Source organism: Lampetra planeri, chromosome 6, assembly GCF_965212315.1.
Source record: "Lampetra planeri chromosome 6, kcLamPlan1.2.h2, whole genome shotgun sequence".
NCBI lineage: Eukaryota > Metazoa > Chordata > Hyperoartia > Petromyzontiformes > Petromyzontidae > Lampetra > Lampetra planeri.
In genome coordinates this window covers 16,252,473-16,264,548 of record NC_136112.1, presented here as the reverse complement: position 1 = coordinate 16,264,548, position 12,076 = coordinate 16,252,473, and the positions used below count along the sequence as shown (strand labels likewise).

At 46.5% G+C, this 12,076-nt stretch overlaps 1 protein-coding gene across 1 annotated transcript in view; it reads left to right on the top strand.

Moving 5' to 3' along the window:
- LOC144719620 (bactericidal permeability-increasing protein-like) overlaps positions 1 to 12,076 on the top strand; it is a 48,686-nt gene that overhangs the window by 1,725 nt on the left and 34,885 nt on the right. Inside the window, exons 2-5 of the mRNA XM_078595711.1 lie at positions 3,203 to 3,290; positions 8,083 to 8,211; positions 10,301 to 10,456; positions 11,367 to 11,430. Of these exons, the coding sequence (XP_078451837.1) occupies positions 3,203 to 3,290; positions 8,083 to 8,211; positions 10,301 to 10,456; positions 11,367 to 11,430 (437 nt within the window). The remainder of the gene's footprint in view (positions 1 to 3,202; positions 3,291 to 8,082; positions 8,212 to 10,300; positions 10,457 to 11,366; positions 11,431 to 12,076) is intronic.

The following is a 12,076-nucleotide window of genomic DNA, read 5'->3' as shown; positions in this document are numbered from 1 at the left end:
ATAACACTGCAGTAATAATATCAATGATGCTGGAGCCGTCTCACATTGACATGCTAATCTCTTAATTAATGCTTTACATACAAATTCCATCTCTAGCTCCGCCCACTTACCCTTGGGTTGAGCCCACCTAAAGCCTATACAGTATAACCTCTTGTTACAGCAGCTCTGTCTCCTGCGTCAGCAGTTCTCCTGCTGTGTTTGGCTCACCTGATGGCGGTTGCTTGTGTTGCGATCAAAACGTCAAAACCCGGGTAGCTGAGTTCTGCACATACTCCAGATTACGGATAAAATTCTTAGATACGCCAGCCAGCATTACAGTTGACGAGTCTCGAGAAAATAAATGCATGCGTTAGATTCTCAGCATCGGCTGTACCGGCCTTCATAGGTGCTCGCTAACGGCACTTGCCCCAAAAGTTCCCGTAACAGACACGGGGGGGAGGGGGGGAACTCCCTTTCACGTATACAGTAAAGTGTGCGGTGGAGGCCAGATGGAGGAGAGGCAGGGAAATGTTCTGCCGCTGTTTCTCGTGGTGCTGGTGGAGTTGTGTTGCTCTGGACTATGGCCGCTCACGCAGAGACTCACTCCTCCACAGGGCTCGTCCATCGACCATCGGAGGTGCGGTTCGTGAGACAGAGGCTACTGCTAGTTGTGAAAGGATGGCGGCTTAAGCCGCAACTGGTGATCAAGTCACACACACACAGTCACTCCAGAAGTTAAGAATGATGCAGAATCAAGGCTGTGGAAACCTCTAATCGAATACAAAAATGCATTCAGTTTGGTCACTCCAGACCAGGTGCCAGCATCATGACCAACTCGGGCATTGAAGTTACCCAACAAGATGACTCTATCCCGAGGGACCACTTTAGCCAGCACCTGTGACAGGAGGTCATAGAAGGCATCTGACTCTACGGCTTTGCCTGCATCCCTCCACGGATGTTCGTCTTCGGTTGGGGCATAAGTAACCACGACCACCACTCCTAGCCTCCGGTTACTTATGCCCCCACCGAAGCTTACAGCTTCCCACACCTCACCGCCACGCTCCCACGCCCCCTTCATTCTTTTGTTCAGAAGTAGATCCACACCCTGTTGTTTGACAGTCTCTTGCCCCGAGTAGAGGACTGTCCACCCCTCATGGTGGCAGGAGCCAGAACTGGTCCACCGGACCTCCTGAATGCCACAGAGATCCAGGCGGTACCGGTCCAGCTCCCAACAGAGGAGTGGCAGCCTCTCCTCCGCAGTGAGCGTTCAAACATTCCACGTGGCCACACGAAGTGGCTTTTCGTTGTTTCTGGAGGAGCCCTGAGGGTAAAGATTCAATCTCCTGGCTCCGCCAATTGGGGTTTGGCCAGGAGACGTCATAGACGCCTGTCCCCCCGGGGCCTCCGGCACAAGCTTATTAGTTACATATTTAAGTCGTGGTTTAGTGGTAATTAATTGAAGGTGAAGGAGTTACCAGCCCCTCGCACCCGTCCAGAGCCCCCGTTTAGCCACTGTGGTGGTCACAGATGCCATGAGGGGAGAGGCCAATCGGAATTGGCCCTCCCCCCACAGCACTGTCCACGACAGAGTTGTCCGGCACCGCGAGGAGGTGCACGCACACACTCCTCACACACCTCCGATTTGCACAGTTGGCAAGGTACGGTGCGAAAGAATGTAAAATACACACGCAAACACACACTCACTCACAGGAGCGAGCGCGTCTGCATCTCGTCTCACCGACAGCGCAGAATAACATCTATTTTCAAACTTGATTTGGAGCTTTCGTGACTGCAGGAATTACTCTTTGGTTCTTTCGGTAAAGTCACGTCGAAAGAAAGATAAATTAAATAACAGCATACGACGTTTCGATTGCAACACAGGCAATCATCATCAGGTACAAATGAAAGAGAAAATAAACCTAGTAAACTTAGAAATATAATGCAATACAACACAGAGAGTCGGCTAACATAACAGTCAACACCCTACGTGGTTGATTACGTTCTTCCAAAGATTGCTAAATTTGAGAGAGAGACAAAACACAGACACGGAGACACATAGACAGCTACATAAGCAGAGAGAGATACCACAGAGACACACAGAGAGAGACACACACATACGCACACAGAGCTACGTGACTTTACCGAAAGAACCAAAGAGTATGGATAGTTGCAGTCACGAAAACTTCAAATCTAGAATGATATGTTACACTTTTACACTGCTTCTTATCCACAGATATATCCTTGTCACTTAAAACATGCTTAGGAGGCATAATATGAAAAAGGACGGATGATGCTGTCAGCAATGTGTGGGTTGAGGTGACGCAAATCAGGCAGTGGTATTAATAAAGTGACGACGTATTTGCGAAACAACGTAAAAGGGGTAGACATAAATCGAGGTATTACTGTACGTGTTTGTCTCGCTTTAAGTGCGACATACGTTCCGCGAACATTGCTCGGTATTCGATAACTCGTGAAACAATCTTCGTTTTACATTTGACTCCTATGTGAAAATCTGACATAAATCTCAGACCCAACATGAGAAATACACATTGAAATGTTATAATAATGTAATAACACGTAAAATATAACACCACACATGAAGAACCACAGTGCTTCCAGGGGCATGGCATATATGTCATTTGAAGGGTAGATTTTAGTGGGTTGAGGGAGCAGCAGGGGCTATGCAGGACCCACTGGTTCAAATATCACTCGCCACTAATGTTAGCCATGGCTGGGAATCTAATCAGGGTTGCTGGGCTCATAGCCACGATGCGAGATGGAGCGCGACTTGCTGTTCTCACTGGCGCCTGCAATTAGCAACGCCACTCACCTTTCCCCACAATCGCGAATTAAAGTGCCATCACGAGGCCCCCTCCCCCGCACGACGAAGCACGCAGGCAAACAGCACAGCACAGCGAGTAAACAAACATCTGCGGGCCGCCGGGCGCCCCCTGCCGCCACGGGATGCATGGCGACCGGCCTCCACTCACAAAGTGAGCATTTTGCTCGTTTTGGGGAAAAAATGGGTCTGAATTCAAATTGCTCGTCATAGAAACATCTCATGGAAATAACGCTCATTCAGTGAGACTCACCTGTACACAACACAAAATAATAATCCGTGTCGTTGGGGAGACTACGTCATGCAATTAAAACAGACATTGCACTTCCATCACATATCTGTCCCTCAACATCAACAATAACTGATCTTTTTTTGTATTTACAGCTAAAGAAGTAGAAGTTAACATCTTGCTTCAGAAGATTCATGGCCAAAAGATTCCAGACCGCAGTGGCTCTCATTACTCCCTCAGTGGGTGAGCTTATCATTGTGTTGTCACATTGATGTATTCTAATGGTTCTGTGTGTGTGTAAGTGGGGGGCGGTAGTATCGCAGTTAACGCACTATGATAGGAATCCGGCCACCAAAGTTCGATTCTTGTTCAAGGCCAACACCATTGACGATTGTCTGAACCAGTTCTGGGCCTCCCCTAGGTCAACTCAGCCTCAAATGAGTACCTGATGTTATGTTTAAACATTTCCACCAAGGAGACAAGGCGACTGGGCATAGTGCTGGCCACCCACCCCCCACGTGAGCCGTGCCAGCCTTCATAGGTGCTTGCGAACAGCATATACCCCAAAAGTCTATTCAGGCTATATGGGGGAATCTTTATTTTTGTGTATGTATGTATGTAAGTGGCAAAGGCTTTATGTGTGTGTAGGCCGTGGTGCTGGTGGTGTGTGTACGAGTATGGGAGTGTATGTGCAGTCGTTATATTGGTAGGAGTGAGGGGGTGGTAACCCCTCCACCTGACACTATTTCTCCAAAATACCACCGTGGAAACAACCAACTAAGCTTGTGCATTTATGACGCTTTTTTAACCCTCCTTTGGGGGTCATCCAGAATCAGGAAACTACTGCTCTTGGCATTCGAAGGCTCGCTGCATAGGCTGCCATTCCTTTTATGGGGAGATTGACCAGTACCACCTCGACATTAAAAATATTTTCTTTTTAACTGCTTTTTGTGTTTAGTTTGTTGCCCTTCCCCTGCACCTCCAGTTAGCATGGTTGGCTATGTACGGTGCGAAACAAGTTCAAGAAACATACATACAAACCTTTGTAGAATACAAGAGGTCCGGTAGACTTGTGGCTCCAATCAATATGAAGGGTGGACATTCCTCCACTCGGGGGCAGGAAACGTTCAAGCAAAAAGAAGGTGCATTGCTTTTAAACAAAAGAATGAAGGAGGTGTGGGAGCGTAGAGGCGAGATGTGGGAATCTGGAAGTTCGAGGCTACTGTAGACTGACCACCCTTTCAACAAGTAGCGAGGATTGGTGGAAGTAGTAGCTTGCGCCCTCACCGAAGATGAACAATATTGTAGGGTCGCAGACAAGGCCAATGCGTCAGATACCTTCTATAACCTCTTGTACCAGGTGCTGACTAAAGTAGCCCCTTAGAATAGAGTAATTGTTTTGGGTGACTTTCATGCATGAGTGGATCATGATGTAGACACCTGGCCTGGACTGATTGGAAGGCATGGGCCAGATCAGCTCAGTAATAATGGTCGGAGGCTGCTAGACATCTGTGCAGCCCATGGGCTTGTCATCACAAACACGATGTTTCGACATCGGCGCATCCCCACAACATCATTGATGCATGTCGAGTCCAAGCAAGAACATCTGCTGGACTACATAGTGACAGAACAGCGGGTGCGGCCCCATGTCCTTGACACCAGGACCTAAAATGGAGCTGATTTTCACACATTACATCAGTTTGCCATTTGTAAGATGCACCTACAATTCTTCCACTGTAGCGGTGTGCTTCTAGCTAGGACCCCATTCAAGCCCACAGTGGCTTGGTCTCAGGTAGCTGATTAATGTTTCAGGTACAATGTCATCATTGCTTGCAGCTGGGGTTGGCATCACCCCCCCCTCCTCCACATGCCGAGGTGAAATGCGTGAGGTTCAGGGTTGTGGCTCATGAAGCTACTATGGCAGCATTGGGTACACAGTTCAAACCTTCCCATAGACCCTGGCTGACAGATGAGGTGTACCAGCTGACTGAAAGAAAGTGACAGACCCACTCCCATAATCTACAACATCCAACGATGGAGAATGAGGTTACCTCCGCCTCCGCTCGTCGGTTTGGAGAACCTTGTGGCACTGCAAGGATGAGTGGTGGTCACGGATTGCTGAGGAGATCTGCCCCAGTAGCCCGTGATCACAAATCACTCTTTAATTACATAAAAGTAAGTTGCAGATCTGCATGGTTTCAGGGCATTTATTTGACGTTTTAGGGGAGGGGAAATCCCTTAGCCCAGATAACAGCATGGAGAAAAGGTAGGGATGACCCTGCTTGGACTGCCATGCCTTAAATATTGGAAGAAGTAGCCGCCCCCGTGAGTGGCTGGATGAAGTGCCATCTGCTGATGAATTAAGAAATTATGTGGTACAAGAGGATGGTACAAGAGGATGTGGAGCTTATTGGACTTCCTGATTACTGGTACCATTGTTGTCAAGATCGGCCTCTATGGAGGAGGTTTGTGAAGGACGCTAGTGGCCAGTTGGAGGCAGTCGCCCTCCAACAACAGTGGCAGGCAGACCAGTGATGCTCACAATGAGCGGAGAACCCGGCGGCTCAAATACATTATGTTGCTATAGGTGGTGCATCTGCTAGTTATCTCAGTCAACCCATGGCACCTGGGTCTATCCCGTGATCTCCTGGTAGTGAGCCCTTGACACTTCACGTGGCCTCAAAGTGCCCCTAGCCCCCCTTTGTGGTGAATGACAGTTGTTGTTGTGTGGAAACAAAGGCAGCCGAGCATATGCTGGCCACCCACCCCTAGTGTGCCGGTGTCAGCCTTCATAGGTGCTTGCAAACAGCTCTTGTCCCATAAGTCTGTTATGGCTATAGGGGATATTTATCTTCATAAATGTGTAATGAGAGAGCGCCATCGAGTGGGCACCAAGGGGTAATTGCACGAGCACTAACTGGTAATCGGTATCCAATCCTGAGCGGGGATTATATCTGGGCCAAAGGCAGAGGTGTGGACTCGAGTCATGTGACTTGGACTCGAGTCAGACTCGAGTCATGAATTTGATGACTTGCGACTCGACTTGGACTTGCATAACAATGACTTTGTCCCACCTATGAGATGTGGACTCGAGTCATGTGACTTGGACTCGAGTCAGACTCGAGTCATGAATTTGATGACTTGCGACTCGACTTGGACTTGCATAACAATGACTTTGTCCCACCTCTGGCCAAAGGTAACGGGTGGACTCAGAGAGAACGTTCGGGAACCACCGGGAGGGTTCCACGAGGGGGCGTGGCTAGAGGCGGAACCTAGCTCTGCCGGGAGGAATATAAGCAGAGGCAGGGGAGGACTCGTGGTCGGTGTGGGAAGCCTCGAGTCTGGACCGTGTCGCTGCTTAGCCTCTCTTTACCAGTAACCACGTGGCGGATCCCCAGCGAAGCTCGCCTCTCCTCCCGGGCACGCCACCAGCCAGCGGCAAGATCGGAGAGAGAGGGAGGCGAACCTCGATGGTGGGACGGAGAGAACACCTCGTCCACGGCAGTGATAAAAAGGGGAAATACCCGGAGAGAGAAGGAGCGGAGCTGTGCAGAAATTCAGTTAATAAAAAGACACCATTCAAGAGTCGTCGTGGAAATCGTTTATTACAAATATTTGAGTGTAAATGTACCTGTTGGCATGTCACCGCCATCTGTGGGATTACATTTTTGCTATTTTCTGCACTTATTTGATCCATGCTTTAATTTCCTTAAGTAAAAAATTTAAGTTCACGGTTGAAGCCCTCCTTTATACGTGAAATTGTCTCTTTTTAAGTCGCTTTAATTTTTTGGGTTTGGGTTTTTTTGGGCTTCCTGTTTTAAATAACAGTCGATTATTTGGATTTCCTCTTTAGGTGCCACCCCTTCCTCTTGAGGCCCCACCTCATTCTTGTTTAGACCACGCCCCTTCCTCTTTTCTGTATATGTTTTTTTATATATACTGGGCATCTGTGAAAATATCTTCATAGCTCATCAGATTTCTTCAGTCTAAATAAATATTATAATTCTGAATCTCTTTATTACCCATTCCTTCATGTTTAGGCCTTGCCTCCTTCCTGCTTAGGCCCCATCCCCTTCCTGTTTAGCCCCCGTACCCCAAGTCCCCAAAGTCTGTGAGTAGGCCCCACACATTTCTCTTTAGGCTTTGCTCCTTCCTGAGGACACAGGCTTGGGCTTGTTTTTGAAGGCAGAGTAACAGTATGAGTGGGTAACATCAGAGAGACCCCAAATAAAACTTGGGGGTGGGGGGATCTATGGAAATGAGACAGATATCCAAGAAACGGAGACGAAAACCCACAAATCTGAGGCACAGGAACATTTAACGGTCACACAGGCAAGGCAATTCTACTTTTATCCAAAATAATCTCATGGGGGTTACAAAATAAGTCTGCATAGCAGCAATAGGCTAATATCCACCATCGCTTAGAAATAAGTAATAACCTTGGATAGTTGTAATGAGTGTACCACTTTCTTCTCAAAGAAAGGATGTGAGTAAAGACAACACTCTTGGGGCTGACCCGAAGATAATACCTGAACCATCGGCAGCTGCAATTAGTAGGGCTGAACGTGTTTATTATCCACAGCAAGTAAACAGCAGCAACAAACATGAAAATCAATTGCACAGCTATGAGACACTCAACATTATGAGAAGCCGTGAGTCTTAAAAGGCAATGCTGGAGACTGTTCTGCATGGGTTTCCCCTAAGTTCTCCTGACCCTCCCCCTCCCCCCATAACAAAAACCTACACAATGTCAATCTGTTACATTTTGAAGAACAAAAATGAAAAATGACCCACAAATGTCTCACATACCAATCATCGCCCCTACTGCCAGGCGAATGCCCATCCCCGAGCCACGTGCTGAATCACCGTGTGCCGCACAGGTACATCTGCCACTGGGGGGAACCTAGCTTTGATACGTATCATTACTTGACATGTAGGGCGCTATATTAACACAATTACTTCATTCTATATTGGATGCGAACCCCTACATGTTAAATTGACCTGCTCTGCCTGTTTTTGTGTGTGCTTCTTGCAGAATGTACATCACCAACTTCCAGCTGCCCCACACAGCTCTGGGGCTCCTTCCGGGATCTGGCTTCAAGTTCAGCTTCACCGACGCCTATGCATCTGTGTTTGGGCATTGGCACTATGAGATGCTCTTCGTGTATGTGTTCTATTCTGCGCAGATTAATATCAACATTATTCACGTATACATTATGGGCGGCAGGGTGGTTCCTCACTGTAATTATGGCGTGGGTTCAATTCCATACTCAAGCTCTTTTTTGTATGAGGTTTATATGCTGTCCTTGTGTTTGTATGTTTTTTCTCTCCGGTTTCCTCCGATAGCTAAAATAACACACAATATAGGTATTAGCCAAAACATCTTAATGTTGAAAAAAATACGAGCAAATTTTAGAATTGGGTTAACACACAGCAACATCACCTCCTACTAGAAAACCTGCCAGGACCTGCTGGAAAATATTGCGGAGACTTAGTGAGGCTCTCCTGAGCACACATAAAATGAAACGAACTCCCAGATGCACTCAACTGTGCCACCAACTCAATTAAATATTTAAGCAACATTCACTCAATCAACATTTGCCAGTGTTAGAGATGGAATGTATTCTACATGAACTGGAGGTGTGCAATTTAATAACATGTTTTGCTGGGTATTATATAAATACACTGTGTAAGTTATAGATTTTAAAGTTTGTATGTTATTACGTGTTTTCTGTGTCACTTGACACAATGGACACCCCAAGGGATGTTATAGGTGAAATATTTTAAATGAATAAAATTAAGCCGGTCAACAAAATTAATCTCTATTTTCTTGAATAAAGCATGACAATTTATTTTTGCTTAGTTTCCTAGGCAAATATAAATGGAATTGCCAGTCACAATCAACGAATTATTAGATCACGTGCATGACTGTACCAATGACGTCATGACATCTACTTAAGGACCCAGATCAAATAGGGCTTTAACTCGAGATCTGAGGGGATAACCTGACGATGTTGAATGTAATCCCCAGTGAAACGTCGTGGTCATTTAAATGATCTAAGATTACTCTCCAGCAACAACGGTGGTGCTAAAGCAGTGGTCAATTTGGCACGTTTGTTCACGTGACACTTTTATTCAGAATCAGAATATACTGGAGGAATCCGATGAGCTGTAAAGTTTTTTTTTTCACAGATGTCCAGTAGGGGCCGGTAAGAACTTTACAACAAACAATACAAAAACATGATAGTATTTCAAATTACTAGAAAGGTAAACAAATCACCCAAACACATACAAACGGAACAAAATCATTCCCATCCTACCAGACAAAGCCCACTGAGATGTGAACTCATTTTCCAGAAGCGATCTGGCCACAAATGATAGCTCAAGAAAGTGGTCCATCATTTGGACATTTATAGCAGCAAAATAATCTAAATAATTGAAATGCTGTGTCAGGTGGATTAGGGTTTATGTCACATTTGTTTATACAACATAACTCAAAAACTAAATTATGAATCAGTATTAGGATTGTAAAGAATTATGTTTAAAGTGTGCACATTTTCAGATTCAAGTGAGATTATAATGTTTTTTCAGTTTGCAATACTGTATTTCTCTAATATCTCCATGGAATTCTAAAGATCCATGTTGGTGATGGTTTGTTTTACAAAGCAGGTGTACCGCAGTAAATCGTGTGTAAGAGTAAGGAGGGTGGCAGATGACGGTGAGGAAGTTCGTGATAGAAATACCGTTCTAGTTGTGGGAACCTGTATATATGTGTTTAACAGCGTTGCTGAGTACATACCCAAAGGGCCAACACATCAAGCACCCAACAATGAACAATACTTGTAAATAGATGAGTCAACACGTGTTTTTAATCGAAGGACGGGAGAAGATTGGAGATAAGTCCAAAGTTGAGCAGTGCAAGGGAAGAAGCAGAAAGAGAAGTGAGGAGACCGGAAGCATGGCGGTCGAGGGGGTGGTTCAGTGGGTAAGTGAATTAGTGAGTGAATAGGTGACTGAGCGATTGGTTGAGTGAGTGTATTGTTGTGACAGTGTGGTAGTTCAACATAGTATGGATGGAATTAAATGGATAACCTGATAGACCGAGTTCTCGACATGGGTGGATGAATCACATGATATAATGTCATGACACCGGTAACAATGATAGGAAAAATAGCAGTGATGAGGAGGGAAATGGCTGCCGGTACATTATACAGACATTGATGCATGCATTTTTTTGTGTTGCGATGCTGCAGGAGTGACAGTGGCACATTCGACGCAACAATAAGTGGCATGGCACTGAGTTTAGGGGTGCACGTGACGAGTGACGCAACAGGGCGGCCAGCTGTCAGTGAGAACGGATGCGGCTGCTGGATCCCCAATATTGACATCACGCTTCATGGAGGAGCAAGGTCTGAAGCACGATTGCTGCACCCCTTTTGTCAATCCACTGCTGGTTGAGGGCCTCCCTATGGTGCTCGGGTTGTGGCGGTTATTTGTCCATACTGCACCATTCTGGCCAGTCCCGGGCTGTATGAAGGTGGGGCGCATAGACGCTGCAGCGTAGGACAGTCGGCATCGCTGCATTTCCCTCGACCTTGTTTGTTTCAGTCCCATAGCCCAATTGGCAAACTGTTTCTGTCCACAGTTTGCTTGTGCTGAGCCAATGCTGCTGAAAAACTTCATCCCCAGAAGGCCGTTTGGACAATGGAATGTGTCAACAAAATACGTATATTTTTTATGCGGAGGGGCAGACATTGGAAGAAGGAATATTGTCTGCTCATTTGTGCTTTATTGTCTTTTCTGTGTTTGCTCTGAGTTCCTGCAAAGAAGGGCCATTGTCTGCAATGCCACCGCTTCTATATTTTCCTTTTAAAGCCACGGTTGGTATTGACGAACATTTTGGGCTTTGTTATTAGCGACTGTACACCACTGCCAACGCAGCATCACCAAATCTTCTGCCCATAAATACATGGATACCATGTCCCAATGCAGGACCCTTCAGAAAGAGGGTCTTGGGAATCGTTGAGGCTTTTGTGGATAGATCACACCAGCATCAGCCGCAGAACCAATATGCCGTGCGGGTTGTGGGAGGTTATTTGTCAATATACCTCACTATGATAATCAAGTGCGGGCTGGTGAAGGTGAGCAGCACACATGTGGAAATATCAAGAGCTGCAGTGAATTTGAATTGAATTGTCACCCTGGGCTCCATTGCAAATGGGACATGCCATCTCAAAGGATTTTCCCAGCTGAATTAAATGTTATTGAAAAATAATAATACATTCTAAGGATTATCTAAAACAGGAGATGTTTTCGCAGCTGGCTGTACAACATCTTTGTTCCGCTCGTGGAAAACAGCATCAGAGATCACCTGCAAAATCAGGTTTGGGCATTTCTAGTCTACGCCTTTCACTCACACATCAGCAACAAGTGTTTTCTATTTATGATTCTTCACGTTATCATATATGCAAACATACATAAGAGTGCATACATACCCAATTTGACCTAATATATCTTGTATTTCAGTTAACCTCTCAGTTACAGATTCAGAATGTTTAACGACTTGTAATTTAACTTTTAATCACATACTGCACTGATATAAAGAGTCGGCTATAAACCCAATTGAATGTCTGGTGTCGGGGTTGATGCCTTAGTTACAGCATTGCAGCTGGACCTGTAGTTATACTTATGTAATGCGAGCAAGGACAGGGTCACGTGAGTGTGGGCGGAGTCAGGGTCACGTGAGGAGGAGGAGGAGTCAGGGTCACGTGAGGGGGAGGATATAAGGGGAGAACCGGAAGGGGATCGGGAGTGGAGACAGGATAGAGAAGGGAGAGGCCACGCGGAGTGCTGGCGAGGAGTGGCGCGATTGCCACGAGGCAGGAGTCACGGCACCGTCGGCCAGCGGTGTTCGTGGAGCAGCGGGGGTGTCTGCAGAGTGTGCGGAGGCACACGGAGCAGCAGGGTGGCTGCTGGGTGTGCGGAGTCACACGGAGCAGCAAGGGGGCTGCAGAGTGTGCGGAGCACAC